General features: G+C 32.8%; 1 protein-coding gene across 3 annotated transcripts; it reads left to right on the top strand.

The window, feature by feature from the left end:
• LOC18589688 (delta(12)-acyl-lipid-desaturase) lies at positions 12,197 to 15,853 on the top strand. 3 transcript variants are annotated; one of them, XM_007014764.2, is made up of 2 exons: positions 12,197 to 12,346; positions 14,339 to 15,853. In XM_007014764.2, exon 2 carries the CDS (start codon positions 14,383 to 14,385, stop codon positions 15,514 to 15,516), a length of 1,134 nt encoding a protein of 377 aa, XP_007014826.2. In that variant the 5' UTR covers positions 12,197 to 12,346; positions 14,339 to 14,382; the 3' UTR covers positions 15,517 to 15,853. The 3 variants fall into 3 exon arrangements, with proteins under 3 accessions (XP_007014826.2, XP_017983756.1, XP_017983757.1); XM_018128267.1 differs by lacking the exon at positions 12,197 to 12,346 and adding an exon at positions 13,834 to 14,072; XM_018128268.1 differs by lacking the exon at positions 12,197 to 12,346 and adding an exon at positions 14,081 to 14,149.

Raw genomic sequence — 23,087 nt, 5'->3', positions numbered from 1 at the left:
TGAATAATTAAGTCATGCAATGCTCAAAAGGTAATCTCACAATGCCTATGCCAAGCAATTCCTTAAAGCAATCACGCCATGCCTACAACCTAATCATGCAATGCATAAAATCGGTCACGCATTACCTAAAAACTAGTCAAGCAATACCTAAAACCTTTCACTTAATGCCTTAAAGCAAATCTTGAAATGCTTAAAAACCACTCTCGTAATGCCTAAAAACCAGTCTTGCAATGCTTAATAACTAATTGATTTACTTGCTCGAAGTCAGGTTTAAGTTACTGAAGTCATACATTGTTCTAATTTATAGATATGTTTAATCAATTTCAATCCCTCAACTTTGGGGTTCTATTCTATGAATATAAACCAATAAATCCAAAATTCAAAACACATACTTTGATGTCATCTCTGCTCTTTGGAATGGCGACAAAAGTTGGATAAATAGACAGTATTCGGTAAAAGAGAGAAATGGGGATTGACTATTGGACTTTTTTCCTAGATGGCAAATAGAAACCATTTAATTTGTCTGAAATTGTTTAAAGGAAATTGTTGTCAAGTCATGCCAAAAATTGGGTAAAAATAATTAAAATTATATGAAGGGGTATCTTTGAATTAAGCTTATGAGAAGGGTTATTTACTTTAACCCTTCCAACACGCTACTTCATGAATCTCAATTTAGCTTTGACAAGATGATGAAAGTACGTCCATTTTTTAAGTGGTGATGTACTATCATGGAGTCTTAGTCGTTGGTTCGTTAACTTTTTGACTTCCAATGATTTTTGTACTATCATGGTTTAGTTTTTTATTTTAGATTTAGAGTTCATTTGTTTTCACTTAAAATATTTCTTATAAAATGTTTTCAAGACTTATTTGAAAGACGAAAATTTTATTCTAAATGTAAAACATTTTACGAGTCAATAAAACAAACAATCATTGACTACAAAAAGACATTTTACAAGGAAAAAAAAAACTCTTAAGTAAGTCTACGAATATGGGTTTGATGAATATTAATATTTAACTTAAAATATTAAAAAATTAAAATATATTAATATTTAACTTAAATTTTTTAAATTTTTTAATATTAAAATTAAAAAATATTTTTTAATGAAATCATTCAATGCAATTAAATTTTTTATTTATAAATTGAATAAATCTTACTAATAGTTATGATAAAAAATATTTCAATGATCATCATTTGATAAATACACATAAGTATAAGTTTTGGATGTCTAACACAATTGATAAATATTGATATTTTTATAGTATTATGGTAAAAAAGTGATGAGATAGAAAGTTTTTTCACAATTAGAGCTTACTTTAATTATAAACATGTGGTTAAATGTTTTGAAAAGTATCAAGTATATGTATCGAATATATAGTATATAAACAAGCAGAGTATCGACTCCAAAGAGAATTGATCTAAAATTTTACTAAGTACTAAAATTAGAACTATTTAATTTTATTCGAATAATTAAAATCTGAATTCTAATTAAACTAAATTACTCAACTAAAACTAATTTAATTAAAAATTAAAGCAACAAGATAATTGGGTAAACAGCAAATCAAATAAGCCTAGGATTAAATGTTCCTCACACTTCATCTAAATCTTAACTCTTTTTCTTAACTTATTTCAATGGGTTAAATTGCTAACCTAGAGTCCTTAATTATTTGTAAAGGTCTCCCGACTCATCTTATAAAAATATCTATTTTAACCAAAATACTATATCCCTATGTGAGTTGAAGTTAAAATAGACTCATTACGTTCAAGCTCTAATCTAGCTACATGAAGCCTATAGGTATATCCCTATCCTATACGCAAATTAATTAATATGACCATATGCTATCCCAATTTTAGTCTACAGTAAACTCCATTTTTCAAGTTTGTTTAGGTTCCTAAATCAGTTTAATTGATGATCAGTCAATTAAAAGCATTAAGAACAAATTGGAATAAACAATTCAAATCCCATTAAAGATAAGAAAAAAAGAGATTAAAGGTTTAGATTACATGTGAGTTTAATTGCAATCCTAGAAAAACATATTTAGCTAACTTCATCCAAAGAAAATTAGCCATTAATCAAAGTCAAAGAAAATAAGAAAAACACAAAAGTAGAAAGAGAAAACTAATAATTGAAGCTTTATGATCTTGATTCTCCCTCCAATTCTCTTATTTTCTTGCTTTGTTCTTGGCTCTAAATCTCTAGAATAGTTGCTTGTTGCCTCCCCCTTAAAATCTCTAATAAAGGTTTCTTAAAAAGGCTCCAAAAAATTTAATTTCCAAAATCCCGTTAACTCTTTTTATTTTTTAAAAATTGCCCAACGCTGCGGTGCTACTTCTCCAACGCTGCAGTGCTGAGCTCTCTGGAAAATTGTATGTGTGCTTCCTTTCATCAAAGCTGCAGCCTTGTTCTCCCAGCGCAATGGCAGTCTATCAGCTTAAAACATGAGTTTCACCCTAATATGTTCTGAATTGGACAAAGTGGTAAACATAAAAGTTTTAGTCCTATCTCTTAGCTTTGCAATGGATCAAGAATCACATCAATTGAACTTTTGGATTGAAAGATATACTCCAAATACCTCATTATTCAGTCCATGCATACTATTGCAGTGCTTCGAGTTAGACAAATATCTTGACCACGATCTGATTAGAACTTGGCAAATTGGTAAACATAAACGTTATATCCCTTCTTTTGAGAATTCTAGTGATCTAAGAATCACCTCATTTGGAGTTTTGTATAGAGAGATATGGTCAAAATACTGAAACATATAAATGAAGCCATCACCATACTTGCACTGATTTTCATCAACTGAGTCTTTTTCATCAAATTCCTACAAAAGCAATAAGAGAAAATAGCAATAGCTACTCTTAAAGTAATTTAAAACAAAATAACATAAAATTTAACTAAAATGACTTAAATTAGCTACTCAACATATAATCAAACCTAAACTAGAAAAACACCTAAAATGTTACGATCTGAACCTAAAATCTGAAAGATCTAACTACTTAAGCCACCAAAATGTATCAAAATAACTCTATATAATAGAGTTATCATACGTTTGAATCAATCTTGATCGTCCATTTAGAGTTATGGATGCATTAAATATGCTCCATAACTATCAAAATTAAAATTAAACAATAAATAATTTAATTATTTAATCATTATTTAGAGTTCTTGATAAAATAAAACTCCTTGTTGAATAATAACTTTTATTTTATTATTATCCATTTTTATTTAAAAAGAATTAATAATAAATAAAGGAGTACTAGTTAAACATGGAGTCTCTTTTTATTAACATGGATGTCTAAATTCATTTTGCAAGAATCCTCCTACCATTATCTTAATTTAAGACAACTCTTATCTTTAATTAAGACAAAACATGTTTTCTTGTCTAAATAAAGACAAAACATGTTTTCTAAACATGTTTTCTTGTCTAAATTAAAACAAAACATGTTTTCTTATCTAATTTAAGACAAAACATGTTTTCTTGTCTAAATTAAGACAAACATGTAAAAGTTGTCATTTTTGTACATAATTTAATTAATCAAATAAAACATGCATTCCAAATTAAATAATTTGAATTCTACGAAGCTAAGTGGGGAATCTATTTGGAAATAGACATTCCAAACTCCAATAAAGTTAGAATTATTTTTAATATCATTAAGATAATTCAAGCTTATTAACCATGAAATCACTCTACCATAGATTCATGGTTGCACTCTTGGATTAACTATGATTACAAGAAATGAGTCAATACTTGATATTAGTTATTAGTTGTCCAATTGTAAACCTTATATTGTGAACCATCATAACCATCTAATGACAAAAGATAAAATTACCGTTTTACCCTTTACGTCAATTTTGTCCCTTAGCTTCAGATTTCATCCAATTAGTGATTGAATACTCTAGATCTAATCTTTTGAGTATCAAGATGTGATGGATAGCTAATTCATCAATCTACCAAGCCCAAATTAATCACCCATCTTCCTAAAATTATTAGAAGTGATGTTAATATTATGAACTCCACTATTTGGATATATGTTCTCGGATGTTCACCTTAATTATAATCTCAACATACGGAGTCTAAATGAATGCTTTATGATGATCATGCTTATGGTATATCCAAGATTATAAGGAGATAAAACATGAGTCCACTATCCATTAGGATTTCGATTCTACTATAAGCAAATGTATAAGTGTGACATCTAGATTTAAGTAACGGTTAAACTTAAATTTGATTCTCACATAATTCCAGTTCATGTTATAGTGTCAGTACTTGAAGTTAACCATTCGAATGATTTGAGACTCATCATTCCCTTAAAGTGAATTACATTCGTTTCATTGGAAGTAATCTAGACAATACAACCTTAATACAATAAAGTGACCAGCTTTATTATATGGTTGTGAATAATTTTTAGATTCAATTAAAATACATGTCTCTTATGTATGACTCTTTATATAAATGTATTTTAATATCTTAATAGAATCAAGGTACCTTAATAACTAGATAATGAATGCTTACTTAAAACAAACTCTTCATCTTATTATCAAAATATCCTTTCATTACCAATAAATTAAATGAAATTACACATGAGAATATAACTTGCTTTACAGGGCACCATATTCTCAAATTCCTAACAATCTAGTGTTTTTAACTTGGAAAAAAACATTATTTTTTAAGTACTAAAGAGATTTGGTAAGTGTTAAAGAGAGACGAGTCAAAATGGGTAAGTTTCCAAGTTAATTTTAACATTCTGGAGCAGAAGTATCGATTCTCATGAAGGAGGTATCAATACTTGTTGCCTAGAAAGCTTTTAAAAAGGATTTTGAAGAACAAGTATTGATACTCGATGAATAAGTATTGAAACTTGAAACCTAGAACAAAAGTATCGATTTTTGTCACTATTTTCACAAAAATAAAAAAGATAAAACAAAGTTTTCGTACCTAAAAATTGCCTAAATAAGCTACTTTAAACCCTTTTAAGCCCTATTCCGCCATTCATTACCATTTTTAGCATTTTTAAACCTTCTCCTGCTTTCTTTCTCTTGAAGACACCATTTTTGAAGGATTTTAAGCTTGACTTGATTTTCAGAAAATACAAATGTAATTGTTCCAGCTCTCTCTCTTTCTTTTACTCACTGCACATGTTTAGCACCAAGCCTTGCTAGATAAGTATCAATCATGTGTCCCACTTAGTACACATAGATAAGCATCATGCATTATGCTCTATTCATATACTATATCATAGTCAAATAGGTGAACTCATTCACCTCCATTATGTACCATTTGTCCATATATTTTCAATATACATCCTCACTTGAAGGCTAATTCCCACCAAAACAAACCTTATTCCAAGGTTTTACATATCAAAGTCAAGCATCAAGCTCATTCATTCATTTATACAAGCCAATAACAGTTCAAGTATAGCCACTGTGTGACTCACATAACATTTCCATGAAAGTCATCACTTTCTCTAGGAAATCCTTAAAAGGCTTATTCCCTATGCATTTTTGAATACCATATAGTAAGTATATTTATACATATATATAATAATACCAAAACATGTTCAATGAACAATTTCATCACAAATCTTAATTTGGAACTCAACATTGAAACATGAATTCTAGTGTGCGTGTAAAACATTGTTTATACACATTTGCATAGAAAAACAGTTTAAATGCAATTCACTCACCTCTAATGCCTCCTTTTGATACAGACAATTAACTCAACACAAGTTGCTCCAAATTGATCCTTGGAGCGTCAATGTAACCTAAAACAACCACATTCCACATGAATTCCTCTTAACTTTTTTCATTTAGAACTAGCCGACTAAAATTCTTACTAGTTCCTTCAACCTTATTCAACTCAATATCACTATCTTCCAACCATCAAATTCACAAACTAAGGGGGGTCCTCACCTTGGTGAGCCTATTGGGGAGAATTCGCACTGAAATCTTTATATCAAATAAAGAAACCAAGCTGAAATTATAGAGATATAAAGTTAGAAATAAAACTAGTTTAATCCAAAGCTTGAAAAGTCATAACTCACCTTAGATTCAATTACTAGTGCTTCAGTTAGCCTAACTTGAGAGGGAATTAAGGCGTGAAAGGAGTGAAAGAGTTCAAGTTGAAGAGAAGATAGAAAAGTGAAAGAGCTTAAAGAGAGTGAAATGGACGAATTAGCCAAGGTTGGCCTAAAAACTTGTGGAGGGTTGATCTTTCTGGGACAAATTATAAAATTGGCCTTCTTTTGCTAAGTTTCTAGTTTCCTCACCCTCCGAATGCCTTTTCTCACTCATATAAGTAAGTTTAAGGGTGATTCTAAAAGTATTTGGGTCAGTAAGGAGTTTTTCATGAGCTCACCAAGTGAATTTCCTAGTTTTCCCTTATACGTTAATCGAGGTTCTACAACAACGATCTGTTCTATTCTGATGTCGGTGACTATATGCATCAAACTATATTAGTATAATAAGACCTTCTATAATGTCCAAATAGTGGGGACTGTACCATTATTCTTTAATCAGTTTTAAAATTGATGGCTATATGCACTAGACTATATTGGTGTTATGACACCCTCTGTAATATCCAAATAGTGGGGACTATACCATTATCCTCTGTTTTAGTCTGTCTTTCTTAAGTTAGTGCTCCACAAATGCTCTGTGTTGCTCTATGAAGTTTAATAACTTTGAATGTCAATTTCATGACTTGGAAATCCAATTGGAAGTTGTTATATCAGTTCTGTATGTTGATTTGTTAAATCTATAATTAATTATGTTTATGATTTGAATTATTTCTAAATTTTGATGATTTTGATAAAGGAAAGTTTGTTATACTTTGCTTAAGGTCCAAAGGAACCATTAGAGACTGAAATTTGGAATTTTATAAAAGAAGTATTGATACTTCTAGCATGAAGTATCAATACCAGCCCAAGGAAATACTCATAAATGCATTAGGTGTTAATAGTGTCAATACTTTCTTGAAAGCTAGTAAGCTCTATTTTGTGTCAAAAGTACCAATACTTTCCGTGTAAGTATTGATATCTTGTGTCCAAAATGCCTTGGAAGTCATTCTATTTGATAAGTGTAGATACCCTTAAATGAGATATCGATACTTATGACTTATTTTTGAAATTTTCATTCTTTAAAAGGATTTTTGAGATGTTTTTGAAGTTGTTATTCCAAACTAAACTTATCAAAGATTTAGTTTATAGTTAAAACTTTCTAAATCAAGTTTGATAACACTTGGGTGTGAAATATGAGAAAGATTTGAGGTTTGAAATTATGTTCACATTTTTTACAATGTGTTTTGTATAAATACTCTTTTATTTAGCTTGTTACCCATCCCTATATTTACTCATAGAGTTTTTATACTCACACACACAAGTTGCATTTGTTTGTTTTAGATCAATAGATTACTTGGCTAATTGTCCTTTTGAAAAAGCTACGTCTATTATATGGTAAGTGGTCGATGAGGCATCTAGTAAACATCACCCTTTTTTTAGCTCATACTTCGTTGTCTATTTTGGTTATGCTTGTCTGCTTGTTGGGTCTATCATACTTTGTTTTATTCTTTGTAATAAGTTTACATACTTTACCGAGATGGCGTATAACTTTATCTGTTTTAAAACTTATTTATGTTATGAATGTTAAGCATGAGATATATGTAGACATACATACATATGCATAGAGATACGTCTTGTGGCATTATGTTTTGTTGTTTGATTCTATCCATTATTACTAGGGCTTACTTGGGTCGAGTGGTCCCTATCCATTAGACCCTTACATCAGTCATGTCCTTAGAATTGGGATGTGACAACACATCGCAAGGCTTAGCCAAAAAGTCCCATTATTGGGCTCAAAAAGGGTCAGCCACCATTTATGCATGTTAGTTAGAACCTGTTGTTGAAAGTTTTGAATCTACAATTAAAAATAAAAAATTAGAATGATCTTAACTCCTAACAAAATAAAGGAAAATGTTTTCCATCTTAAAATTTCATTATAAAGCAAAAATTGATTAACTTCATTACCTAGTGAATAATTGGTTAGATTAAAATTGAGTAAAGCAATATACTTTTCCAAACTCCCAAGGCCTTTTTTGTAGTAAAATAGTATGACGTAGAACTAAATCACAATCCCATATCCAAGCACATAGCCTCTCAAAACCTTACTACATCTATTAGTAAAAAATAATTTTTATTATTTTACAAATATAAAAGTATTTATTTCTTATAAATAAAAACTTAACCAAAAAAAAAACAACTCATTATAATGTACATATGGGATTGAGGCTCCAATTATATTTGTTTGTGCAAATGTTCTTTACGTAGCTGACACTATATACTAGCCAAAGCCCATGCAAAACCATTCCTTAGGCTATATATTACAACTATTACAATTATTGCGAACACAATACACTCTAAGAAGGTTTGGACCATCCATAGATGATACTGGACAATAATAAACTCAATTAATGAAGTTGTGATCTGTTATTCAATTTACTACCCATGCAAGTATACTTATCGCAAAGATAATATAATGATAAGTAGAGTGTCAATCCCACAGGGAATTGAGTTAATTCTCACTATTAATCACTAAAATTACACACCCTAATTTTATCCAAACTCTAAAATTAAAAGCAAAATAAAATCTAACTTAAAAAACTAAAACTAATCTAAATTTACTTAGCAAAATTACTTTTTTTTATTTGATTGACTTTTAAACCTAAGATTATGATGTCCCTCAATATTTCATCTAATTATTGTCTTTCTCTCTTAATTTAGCTTAATGGATTCAGTTGATAACCTAAAGTCTTAAATTATTTACAAGTCTTTGTCGAGTTTTTCATAAAAATATCTCTCCCAATTAACTTACTGTGTGTCTATGAAAATTAAATTAAAGAAAGATTCATTAAGTTCGTACTCTAATCCTGGCTACATATAACTTATAGGGGTATATTTACCCTATATGCAAATCAAACCACCTACTCAACGCTTGATTTATAAGTGTAAGTCTACCCAAGTTAGAGTGCTTGGGTTGCCTCCCAAGAAGTGCTTGATTTATAGTCTTTGACTTGACTGTCTCTGATTCAAAGTGCATCAATAAGTGTGATTGAGGACCTTTATCGATCAAAATCGTCACCCCAATAGTTCTTTAATTATTGCCCATTCACTTTGAAGGTTGATTTATCATCAGCCACCTCTATTGCTCTATGATGATATACTTTCATCACAATGAAAGTTTCAGACAACAAGATTTCAACTTTCCTAGAAATAACCTCAAACAAGAATTGTATAGAAGAACATGTTGGCCAAGCTCAAAACTTCTCCTTATGATTTTCTGATCATGTCATCGTTTCATATTTTCTTTGTAAATTCTTGCACTCTCATATGCTTCGTGACGAAATTCATCCATCTCATTGAGTTACAAAAGGCGTTTTTCTCCGACTACTTGAAGATCAAAATTAAGCTTTTTAATTGTCCAATATACCTTGTGCCCAATATTGAAAGGTAAATCTTTTGCAACAATATCAGTTTCTACTATTATGTACTTTCTTCCATACTCCCATGGTTGACCATTAGGCCCACTCATAGTGTAAAGGGAAGCTCAATTGTTGAGCTAACATTTAGAGAATTCTAATCGTTTGTTATTTTACTAAAACGAGTTCATTTTATGTCTTGCTGTTAATGTAATCAATTGTTGACCAATTCTTTTGATTTCACATCAAATTCTTAAATTGAATTAAAAGGAACAATAGTTACACACTTAAAACATAAGAGAATTATGAATATTATGTGAAGTGAAATGAAGAACAATTGAATTTGTGCTATTTTGTTATTTGTTAATATTGAGAGAAATTTGTTTTATGATTTTGTTGTATGATTAAGTTATTTTTGGAATCTCAAGTCTATAATTTAATCATTTGTGTCTTTTGCTTTAAATTATGAGACTTTAAAACAAGTGTGTTTGCCACATAGGATTGATATGGATTAACATGTATTTCTTTATTAATTGTTTATAAAGCTTTTTCAAATACAATTTTCAGTTTTCATTATTGTTTCTTTGAACTAATTAAACGACAACATTGTGGAGAGGTTAGCAACATGGTGGGGGAACGTGTTTCAAATATATTTGTTAATACGAAAAAATTTCAAATGATATTTGTTGGTGCCATGGACAAAGTTGCTAGCAAAGAATCCAAAGTATTTGGCTGTATGGATATTATCTCTTTGAGTAATGAATCTTTTGAATCACTTTTGTTGTCAAATGCCATAAGTGACTTTGCAAGTTAATTTCAGAAGGTAGACTTGCCTGTAGAAGCAAAGATGTCAACAATTCAAGTTATCAAGTAAGAGTACTCTTTATGATGTTGACAAAGGTGAGGTGGGAGAGGATTGAGAAAGTTTAGAGCTTATTGTATTTGTCAATTAGAAGGAATTATGTGAAAATTGAGTTTTTTAAGTGTGGGTAAGAGAGAAAACTCAAGGTTGCTTAGATGACACGATAAAGATGATTTATTATAAGTTGATAAATTTCATGAACTCTTGGTTTGTTTAATGGGTTAAACTATTGAAAGTGCAACTTGAACTTGAAAAATTATGAAAGAAGTAGAGGGGAGCTTATCCAAATTGCTTGGTCTTAATTTTTGCACATCATCATCTTATGATTGATGTAATGTACAAATTTTTTGTAACAACTGTTACTTCTATGTATCTCAAATATTAAGAATCAAATATGCTTCATTACATCCTTTTTTGCTTTCCAGTAATGCTGAATACAAACATACATTTATTATTCTTATGTAGTTAGTGAATCCACAGCACTTCATAACTGATAACTATATATTTTTTTGTTCTCAACTTTAAAACTAAAAATTAACACAATTTGCATAATCATACTTTACATTACTATGTATAATTTTTAGCATCAAATTTTATAGTTGCATCATAACAACTACATTACTTTATTTCTTTTTCTTTAAACAGTTTACAACAATTGTAATACTAATATTGTTAATACCAATAAATAGTTTTTAATATCTATTCATTCAAAAATTTTATAATAAATTTTTAATATTAACTACTTATGAAATTCTATAAATCCACTGCATATCACGGGTGCTCTTCTAGCAGTAAAAAATTAAAACATTTATATAGAAAAATCTGATTCCGTTTGACCAAAAAAAACAAGACTAGTAATAAAATATTTCTGATTTTAAATCAGAAAAGTTTGTGGTGACAAAACCAAAGGGAAGATCCCCTCGACGTAGGGGAGATATTCTAACAACGAACAGAAATGGAGACACGTGAATGTCACGTGTGATGTAACTTTCCTTGGTAAGTCCCGAGAATTTCTGACTGACCAATGTTCATTTTGTTTGTTTGTTGCCTGATTATTTTAACTCTAATTGCTAACACTCCGGAAATGATGATATATGCTGAATTTAGTGCATAACAATTCAACAAACATTTCCTTCCTTTTCATTAATTGAATAATTGGTGATAAATGTGCGTTATCAAGTCATAATACCGTCATTGATCTTATAAAAATTACCAAAAATAAGAATTATAAATGATACTATAGTCATTATCATAATCTAATGTGAAAGATTTTAAATTCTGTATACGAGTTTAAATGATTGACATAAATCTATTCAAGTACTGCAGTTATAGTGATTTGTTTGTTTGTTTGTAAATAATTTGATGTTTGTCAATATTTAAAATTTGCCTACCGAGTATAAAGTTCATTATAAGTATGTTACATGGCACAATATAAAGTTCATTATAAGTATGTTATATGGTATAATTGATTGCTATTCAAAAAAAAAATGGTATAATTTATTTTCAAGTTATCCCTACGTAAGAATCTATATCACTTGGGTAATTTTCGAGACGGAGAAGGGTAGGTCAAGGAAATAGGTTCGGGAATTATAATTGGTCGAAAGTAAAAGCCAAGGGTGATTTGTAGATTTCATCGAATTTGATCAGGTGCGGTCGGTGACCTGGTCAAGCAAGATCTAGAGCCTCCGTAACGGTGATGATAAGATAATGAAGAGCGAATCAGGAATTGAGGCCAGGAGATTAATTAAAGCCACGGCCTGTACACACGTCTCGGGGAGAAGGCAGATGGTTAGAGACCAGCGTAATCTAGTGGGACCCACCACCATGAAAGCTGCAACTTCGAAACAGAGTGCTTAAATGCAGGCAAACTCCTTCGCTTTGTTTCAATCGAGGGTGATGAATTAAAACCCAAACCCAGCCCTCCAACAACCACTCGAAAAACAACTCATTTTCTCCATAGAAAGGGAAAGAAAGAAACGAAGCTAAGAAGGATTAAGCGCTTTTTCTCTTTCTAAGGTACTTTGTCTTTTAATGCTTTTCCATTCTATGTTGAATTTATAAATGATTGTTGGGTTTTGCTTCTCTTCTTGTTTAAAAATGTTTCATGCTGTAACATCGTTTGCAGTTTCTGTCTTTTTTTTTTTTTTTTTTTATGGGTTGTTTCTCTTGTTATTCTGGATTGATAACTGAAGAGTAGTCTTTAGATTTCATTTAGCAGTTTTCATTATTTTTTCTAATAATGCGTTTGGTGAATAATATTTCTAATGATATATTTGTACTTGAGTGTCATGGTGGTTTGTTACATGACCGTTGAAGTATACACATTTTGTTTTATGTTTACTAATTACTGGAGGGGGTTTTGCTATCTGAGACTTAGTAACTGATTTTTGGACATATTGTTTTGCGTTTGACTACCAAACTTTCCATCTTTTCACCAAGAAAATGGACAAGCGAGAAATTAAACCAACGAGAAGAAGAAGAAGAAGAAGCTGAATATGCTGATTCTCTACCCATATTTTATGACAGTGAAAAGTGCTAGGAGATGGAAAAACAAGAAGAAGATACCATGCAATGCATTATGACTCTTTTTTAAGATCAAAATTTATCGTTTGCATCTAATATTCTATGCTTCAAGGCGTTGTCTTTGCTAACAATTCTGCCAAATATTTTATGACCCTTTTTTTGTTCTGATCCCAGATACTATATATGGAGCTCCATCGTTTTTTCCCCTCTGAAAATAAAATCCAATAACTTGTTTTATTTTTCTCATTCTTTTTACATTTTCTAGGCCACAATTCCTGCTTTGTTTATATTAAATTTGATGGGATGCGTGCATGCATTAAAGTTACCTGCCAGCATTTCAGGTACCTGGTTACAGTCAACCATCTTTAGATGAAAGATTTTTGGCCTTATGGAAAGGGTAGTGGTATTTTTGGCTTTTTCATGCAATTCTTTCTCATTCTATTTTTTGGGAATGCTTTTTTTAATGAGAAAGGTGAAAACATGCCAAAGACAACCAGACATGGTATTGGCAACAGAAAGGTGCTTTCCAACACGAAACTTAATTTCTTCAAATTTACTGTTGTATCTAACAAGCCAATTGTATGCATCTCAGGGCAAATTTTATTTTTTCCAATTAAATGGTTCTTTTTAGCTCATTAAGCTACAGTAATGGGCATGAATTTGAGATTTTTCTCATATTTTCATATGAGCCTTTCAACTTATTTTCAGAATTTCAATTCTAAATATGGATTTTGTACATTTTCGAGTCTCACACTTTTGTTTGATTGAAGCAGGAAAGTTAAACATAAAAGTTTCATATTTATTTTTGGTCGGCACTTGAGAACCTATTTCTCTCCACATACATTAATTTCACTTTCAAAGGCATTTGTCGTTTTCCGCCATTTTATGGATTCCATAAAGGTTTGATGGGTGGTCAGCAAGTTTAAGCATCAATGGTAAGGATCATGAAGTGCAGGCCTCTGTTGGGATAGAGTTAAATTGCTGGACCCCGAAGTATCTGCTCGAAGACCGTAGTGTTTTTTGCATTCACCTGTCACATTTGTTTTAGCCCCACAAAGTGCTGTAGTGATTGTGGTGGACCCCTCGTAGGTTGGACTTTCTGATGCTGCTTGACAATGTCTTCCTGGTTTTTATTTCTATTGCAGAGCTCCCTTATTTAATTCTTGTTCTTTGTCAACATTTCACACTGCTTGTTTTTTCCGACATTTGTTAGAGTTTGGTTAGCATTTTTTCTGTTAGAAAGCTCCCTAGTTTAGTTCTTATGTTCTCTTTCAACATTTGACAATCACTTTCTTTGTTAGTATTTTTGCTGCTTCAGTACATTTTTTTTCCTCTTTAATTATGAACTTAACTGTTAATATGCACATTGTTTGGATTTTATCTGCTTATAAAACCTTTGAATAAATAATTACTTCTTATTATTTCTGTTTGAAGTGTATTTTTTCAGTTATAAGAATTGGAACTGATCCGGCTTCACGTTTCCAGGGTTCGCACAGAAGGAACTCGTAACAGTGGATGCCGGTGGAAGGATGCCTGACCCCAGCAACAAGAATGAAGAAAAGGAAAGTCCCCTCCATCGAGTGCCCTATGAGAAGCCTCCATTCACTCTAAGTCAGATAAAAAATGCTGTTCCTCCCCATTGTTTTCAGCGCTCCATCCTTCGTTCATTCTCCTTTGTTGTTTGCGACCTGTGCTTGGTCTTTCTCTTCTACCACATTGCCACATCTTACTTTCATCTCCTCCCTTACTCCCTTTCCTACATTGCTTGGCCTATATTCTGGGTTCTCCAAGGCTGCATCCTAACAGGTGTTTGGGTAATTGCTCACGAGTGTGGTCACCACGCTTTCAGTGACTACCAATGGGTTGACGACACAGTCGGGCTGATTCTCCACTCTGCCCTTTTAGTTCCATACTTCTCATGGAAATATAGTCATCGCCGCCACCACTCTAACACAGGTTCCATGGAGCGAGATGAAGTGTTTGTGCCTAAACCCAAGTCTAGAGTATCATGGTATACAAGATACCTAAACAATCCACTAGGCCGAGTTGTGTCCCTTGCAATCACACTGACCCTTGGGTGGCCCCTGTACTTAGCCTTCAATGTTTCAGGCCGAAACTACGATCGTTTTGCTTGCCACTTTGATCCCCATGGGCCCATCTACTCCAATCGAGATAGGCTTCAAATTTACATCTCCGATGCTGGTATATTGGCAGCAACTTATGTGCTCTATAACATTGCTGCAACAAAAGGGTTGGCTTGGCTTGTATGCATCTATGGGGTACCGCTGCTCATAGTGAACGGGTTTCTTGTTTTGATCACATACTTGCAACATACGCACCCAGCATTGCCACATTATGACTCATCTGAATGGGATTGGCTAAGGGGAGCTCTGGCAACTGTGGATAGAGATTATGGGGTGTTGAATAAAGTGTTTCATAACATCACAGATACACATGTGGCTCACCATCTCTTCTCAACAATGCCACATTATCATGCAATGGAGGCCACTAAAGCAATCAAACCCATACTGGGCAAGTATTATCGTTTTGATGGCACTCCAGTTTACAAGGCTATGTGGAGGGAGGCCAAAGAGTGTCTTTATGTTGAACCTGATGAGGATGCTGGCAGCAAGGGTGTTTTCTGGTATCGGAACAAGTTCTAATACCAGCTGTCACCCAGTCAGATGAGGTCTAATGAAAACTATGCACGTGGCAGTAGGGCATTAATAAAAAGATGGTAGAAAACATGTTGCCTGCTAGTCTCATGCTTATATGCGTTGTTGAGATTTATGGAATGAATGTGCTCTGTTAATGAACCTCAACAACTCACTAATGTAGCTGATGTTGAGCTTTCATCCTTATTATCTTCTCTTTGAGCACTAATACCAATCATGCTGTGCTTTTTATTGGACTTTTTCTTTTCCCTCTGAGCACTGGTATTAGTTATGTTTTACATGTCAATCGTTATTTCAATTTCTATAAAAACCTTTTTTATTTGGTTATGATAATATCCTATACCCTTCATCGCAAACCCCTACGCCCTTAAAACTCCCTAAAACCTAAAGTAAAATTCCAATTCACATTAGATTCATTTTAATTCTATTCGTATAAATGTCCTTTATGTCTATTCTATACTTGACAACCGTTTGCTTCTATCCCATCTCAGGCTTCTCTCTAAGGAGAAATGATTCTTGCCCTCGGCCATCTCGTAGCCAAGGCTTCTATCCCATCTCAATCTTCTCTCTACCGAAAGAGAATTGATTCTTGCTCTCGGCCATCTCTTAGCCAAGGCAACACTACCTAACAAAATTTGAATTCAAGAAAAATTTATACTCAGCACCAATAAAACCCACCCACAGCACAACGGGAACATGTTCATCTTCCAAGTATTTTTCCCTTTCAGTAAATCAGCAGCACAAGCCACAGAACAAAAATCGGTGATTTTCAAGAAGCAAAAATCACGCTTCGAGAAGCTTATAAGAAGAAGTTCTTTCCTTTGGATCTCTGTCCCAAGAAGACACGTACCATTAAGGAAATATGCCATCAACGTGTACTGGAGCCAAGTGTTCATTTTGTGTGTGTGTGTTACTAGTGTAGAAGTCTAAAAAGTTCTGAATCGTGGTTTAGATGCAGCTTTATAAGCATCATTTTTGTTCCTTTGTTAGTTTTTCTGGGACATATTGCTTGAGCATTCATAATATGATTACTTGTTTTTCAGAGAAAAAACAGCATTTTTGTCTAGATTTGGTCAGTAAAACAGCCGACTGCAAACATAAACTGACAAACAATAATGGCAAAACACTTACTCTATCTCTACCTCGATGAAAAGAAATTCATCAATTGCAATCACCACCAGGTAATGGGGAACCAAGCATGTTCACACTGTCATGAAAAAAGTACATCAATTTACTTTGTTACCTAAAGAGATGCTATGAGGTCACTGTACGTCTGCTTGACCTTGGCCTTCGCATCTTTCCTTTTCTAAAAATTAGTGCAGATAAAGGACTTTTTCCAAGGCTTTAAATCAGGTGAGACAAAAGGGGCCCTCTATTGGGGGTTGATAAACTTGACTGCACATTTGAAGATTCTGGAGATTGTATTCATGTAATAATCCTTTCCCAACCTTTAAAGTTTTCTTTTACTTGGGTTGAGACTGATATTCCGCATTCTCATCCTACCTTTTTGTCTTATACCACCCAATTACCAATTAATAGATTGAAAAAGAGGTTCGAGGGGATCTTTTGGATTTTTTTTGGATTCGGTGAGTGGTGGCCGATGGCCATCCAGTGACGGGAGGCGGCGACGCTGGCAGTGGCCACATGTCCGATTCTGGAAAAGGTGGCCGGCTGTTGAAAGAGGTCTTAAATAGAAACTAAAACGAGAATAAGAGAGAGAAAAAGAAAAAAAAAGGGAGAAAATAGGAAAAGAGGCAAGGGTTAAATAGACATAAAATTTATGCCACATCATAAAAACACTAAAGCTTTAACCGCAAGATTTTTATGTCTAGTTAATTCTAATAGGCCAAAATTGAATTATAATCAAAACTTAAAAAGGCAAAGTGTAATTTACCTTAAAAAAAAACCAGCAAAATTATTATCAGAAAAACCCAAAAAATTTCAATATGTCCCTCTTGGATTTTGGTTTCTTCCTCCCTTTTGGATTTTGGTCTAAGGAAGAAAGAGAAGGAAGTTGGGAGCATCTGCTACAGTGGTTGATGATAACTCTATTATTTAGAATTATTTTGTAATATTTTAAGGTTTGAATAGTTAAGTTTTTCATATTTTATATTTGACATTTAAGTATTTTAGTTATTTACCTAATTTAGTTTAAACATGTTGATTAGTTAATTTAAGTATGTTAGTTTAATTTTATGTTATTTTACTTTAAATTACTTTAAGTCTAGTTATTATTGATTTATTTTATTGCTCTTGTAGGAAGTTCGATGAAAAAGTCTTAGTTTGATGAAAATCCGTGCAAATAAGATGATGGCTTTATTCGTATTTGTAATATTTTGAAGATAACTTGATCTATAGAAGTCCAGTTGACATGATTCTTAAGTCATTGGAAAGCTAAGAGATTGGGATATAACTTTTACGTTTACCATTTTACTCAGTTCAGATCAAATTGAGGTAAAAAACAAATTGGAAGAGGTTAGATTGTTGTAGTTATGCATAAGGCAACATAAGGAAGTGAAGGTCGCGGCCTTGAGTTACTCAAAGCTGCGACACCAAGATGCACCAGCACCCCATACAAAAACTAGAGAGTACATCGTCGTGGTGCTAGAGAAGTGGGGTTGCAACATTGGTGGAAGTGGTGCTCCAATACTTCACTTGCGAGTAGAGGGTCGCGATGTTAAAGAAAGTAGCGTCATGGCCCCATAAGGCAATTGGGCGTCGTACTTCATCTCGAGACTACGGCACCGTGGCACCAAGGAAGATAAGGCCGCGATGCCAGATGTACTTACAAAAATAAAATTGTTTCGGGATTTTTGTAAACTAAGGCTTTATGGACTATTTAAGGGAACTTTTTCAAAGGCTTTCAAAAGAAGACGGTTTGGAGAAGAAGAGTAAAAAACAAAACACGAATGAAAGAGAATTTGAGAGAGAATTGAGATAAAAAATTTTCAATTATTAGTTTCTCTCTTACTTTTGTTCTTCTTTTAATTTCTTTGACTTGGATTAATAGCTAATTTTCTTTGGATAATGTTTTTATTAGATATTATGAGCTAAATTATTTTTCTAGGATTGTGGTGTATTTCAACACATAATCTGTGTATTTGTTTCTCTTTTATTTATTATGAATGGGTATGATTATATTTATTCAAATTTGTTCGTAATGCTTTTAATTGTCTGGCCAGCAATTAAATGATTTGTTAATCTGAATGAGACTCAACAGAGTAAATTTAGATTGTACTAAAGTTTGAATAGTGTATATTCATGTCACTTAGAGATTAGGTGATCTAATTCGCAATTAGGATAAACATATGCCTAAATGCCATACATAGCCAAATCAGAGCACTAGCTTATGAACCTTATGTAATTGATTGCTATAGACATTTAGTAAACCAATTAAGTTAGATATTTGTGCAAGCATCTTGACAAAAAACTTGTGCATAGTTTTGGATTCTATGTTAGCAAAACCGCCCATGATTGTAAATAATGAGAGAAACAGATGTTAGATGAAATGTTAAATAAACCTATAATCCTGAGTTTTAGTCCATTGTCTTCCTTTAATGAATTTTTAGTTTCTGTTAATTAGTTTTTTGTTTGATTGAATTTAGTTTTAATTGATTTTCTAGTTACTTTGTCGTAATTTTAGTACTTAGTGAAAAATTAGGAGTAAATCCCTATGGGATATGATTATGGACTTACTGTTTATATTATTTGTTCGATATGTATACTTGTGTGTACTAAATCAACAACAAGTTTTTGGCACCAATGTTGGGAATTTGTGTTTTGTATTTATTTTGCTAATATTAATATTCACAAATTTGTCTTAATTCGAGTTTTTATTTCTTTCTTTTATAGGTTTGTTCCATCATTGTATGAGAAGAGCAAAAAGTTTGGAGATTGTATCTTGTGATCTAGAGATTGAGAAAATATTTAGAAGAATGAGATGAGAAAATCAACAAGGTTTTGCTCAAGCTGATATAATAGCTGATTGACAAGGTGAGCAACAAATCCAAGAAAGAGTAGTGGAAGAGAATTGTTGCTTAAGGGATTATGTTGTTACATTGGTACAAATGTTTCCTTCAAGCATTCATAAGCTAATTATTTAAACCAACAATTTTGAAATTAAGTTGGCCATCATCACCAAGATCTAGACTTCGGTCCAATTTGGAGGTCTTCCAAATGATGATCTAAATGCCCACATCTTGAACTTTCTAGAGATATGTGACACCTTTAAACACAATAAAGTCATAGATGATGTGATTCATTTAAGACTTTTCCCTTTTTCATTGAGGGATAAAGCAAAAGTGTGGCTAAATTCACTTCATACTGGATCCATTACAACAAGGGATGACCTTGATCAGAAGTTCCTTACCAAATTCTTTCCTCTAGACAAGATAGCAAAGATAAGGAATGATATCACATCATTCATGCAGTTAAATGCGAAATCGTTGTATGACACCTGGTGAGAGATACAAAAATCTATATAGGCGTTGCCTTCATCATGGTATTCCAAAGTGGTTCAAGTGCAAATGTTCTATAATGGATTGAGTGGTCAGGTGTGAACCACTATTGATGCTGCTGCGAGAAGAGCTTTCATGGCAAAGTCAATTGATGAGGCATACGACTTGTTGGAGGAGATGCCATCGAACAATTACCAGTGGCCATTAGAACAATCAATGCATAGGAGAGTAGCTAGAATTCATGAGTTGGACACCATTTCAACATTAATAGCATAAGAAGTAGCTCTAACAAAACAACTTGATTCATTTGGTGCTAACTCAATTCATATTCCTTTTGTAGTTTGTAAGTATTGTGGAGATGGGCATGCTAGTAATAAGTGTCCAAGTAGCACAGAGATAGTTTAGTTTGTGAGGAATAGACAACAGAACGACCTTTACTCCAACACTTATAACCTTGGGTGGAGGAACCATCCAAACTTCTCTTGGGGTAATAATCAAGGATCATCTATAGCTCTAAGACTGAATAATCGTCTTGGATTCCAACAACAAGAAAAAGCTCCAATTCCATAAAAGAAACCATCTATGGAGGAATTGATGATGCAGTACATGGCCATGATCGACTCCTTTATATATAGTTAGGTCGCCTCGTTAAGGAACTTTGAAACCCAAGTAGGTTAACTCGCCAACACGATAAAGAATAGAGCCTATGGGACCTTACTTAGTGATACAGAGGCAAATTCAAAGAAAGAAAGTAAGGAACATGTCAAAACCATCACCTTAAGAAGTGGTAAGGAAGTTGAAAGCAACTCAAAGCAAGTTGAACAAAAAGGTAAAACAATTGAGAGTGAGACACAGATTGCAAGTTATAGTGAGCAACGTCAAGAAAAGGAAGTAAAGGCAACTCTACCACCATCACCTTTTCCTTAACACTTCAAGAAACAAAAGCCAGTTTTAGAAATTTATAGAGATGTTTGCAAAGCTTCACATCAATATTCCTTGTGTAGAGGCTTTAGAGCAAATGCCTTTGTATGCAAAATTTCTAAAAGATATCTTGTCTAAGAAAAAAAGGCTGGGTGAGTTTGAGACAGTGGCACTCACTAAGGTGTGCAGTGCAATTATTCAAAACAAGCTTTCTTTTAAGCTTAAGAATCTTGGTAGCTTTACTATTCCATGCACTATTGTTGCATTATTTTTTGCCAATGCTTTGAGTGATATGGGAGCTAGTATTAATTTGATGCCTTTGTTTATCTACAATAAATTGGGTTTAGGGCATATTAAGCCTACCACTGTAACTTTACAACTTACTAATTGAACTCTCACATATCCGAGAGGTATTGTTGAAGATGTGCTAGTGAAAGTTGACAAGTTTATCTTTCTGACTGATTTCATTGTTCTCAATATGGAGGAGGATAGAGAAGTCCCAATTATCCTCAAGAGACCTTTCTTACGCACTGCTAGAGCACTTATTGATGTGGAGAAAAGAGAGCTTACCTTGAGAGTGCAAGATCAAGAGGTAACTTTCAATATTTTTAAAGCTTTGAAGTTTCATAATGATCATGATGAGTGTTTTGTAGTAAGTGTAGTTGATAAAGTCACAAGTAGAGTGCTTAGGGAAAACCACCCTAATGACCCTCTTAAAGCTTCCTTAGTAACTGATTCTGAGAAACTTGATGATGATGTCATTGAATGTGTAAATTTATTGGATGACCTATCCCGTGCCTTGAGAACACAATTTGAGACACTAGATTTCTTATCTTTTTCATCTTCATCAACAAAAGCCATCTATTGAAGAGCCACCTAAGTTGGAACTTAAACTTTTGCCAAATCACTTAAGGTATGCATATCATGTTAACTCTTTTACTCTTATTGTGATTATTTCTTCTATTCTTACTAACATGCAGGAAGTTAAGTTTTTGAAAGGTTTAAAAGAGCACAAGAAAGCATTGGGATGGACAACTGCAAACATAAAGGGAATTAGTCTTTTGATATGTATGCATAAGATTCTGTTGGAGATCACATAGCCACCATTGAGCACAATAAAAGACTCAATCCGATTATTAAAGAGGTGGTGAAGAAAGAGATCTTCAAATGGTTGGATGTTGGCATCATTTATCTTATATCAGATAGTGCATGGGTAAATCTGGTTCAATGTGTTTCGAAAAAAGGTGGGATGACTGTGGTAGAAAATGAGAACAATGAACTCATTCCTCAAAGGACAATGACTAGATGGAAAGTGTATATGGACTATCGGAAGCTTAATAAGGCCACGAGAAAAAATCATTTTCCTTTGCCATTTATTGGTCACATGTTAGATAGGTTGGTTGGCAAGGAGTTTTATTATTATTTTTTTTTTGGTGTTCAAGATACAATCAGATTGTTATAGTTTTGGAGGATTAAGAAAAGACCACCTTTACATGCCGTTATGGTACTTTCGCCTTCAAAAGTATGCCATTTGGACTATGCAATGCTTTAGCAACTTCTCAAAGATGCATGATGGCCATCTTCTTTGATATGGTGGAATAGATCTTGGAGGTATTTATGGATTATTTCTTTGTGTTTTGTAACAATTTTGATGAGTGTTTGTTGAATCTTGACAAGGTATTGAGAAGGTGTGAAGAAATGACCCTTATGTTGAATTAGGATAGAGGCTACTTCATGGTGCAAGAAGGCATTGTCCTTGGTCATAAGGTTTCAAGCAAAGGATTAAACGTAGCCAAAGCCAAGATAGAGACAATTGAGAAACTTCAGTCACCTTCTTCGATAAAAGGTATTAGAAGTTTTCTTAGTCATGTAGGTTTTGACAGGAGGTTTATCAAAGACATTGCCAAAATTTCCAAACCTTTGTGTAACTTGTTGGAAATGGATGATTCCTTTAAGTTTGATGATGTATGTCATACAACATTTGTAGAATTGAAAAAGAAATTAGTATCTGTACCCATCATTATAGTTCCTAATTGGACGCTTCCATTTGAGCTTATGTGTGATGCTCGTGACTATGCTATAGGTGCAGTGTTAGGTCAGAGAAAAGGAAAAAAATTTCATTATATATATTATGCTAGTAAGACATTGACTGAAACTTAGATGCATTATACTACCACTGAA

This window comes from Theobroma cacao, chromosome 9 (assembly GCF_000208745.1).
Source record: "Theobroma cacao cultivar B97-61/B2 chromosome 9, Criollo_cocoa_genome_V2, whole genome shotgun sequence".
Taxonomy (NCBI): Eukaryota; Viridiplantae; Streptophyta; class Magnoliopsida; order Malvales; family Malvaceae; genus Theobroma; species Theobroma cacao.
The sequence above is the reverse complement of the archived record's forward strand: the minus strand, read 5'-3'. Positions and strand labels throughout refer to the sequence as shown.

What these genes read in the sequence shown, in the direction of transcription:
- LOC18589688 (XM_007014764.2), top strand. Translation starts at nt 14,383, where the DNA reads ATGCCTGACCCCAGCAACAAGAATGAAGAAAAGGAAAGTCCCCTCCAT.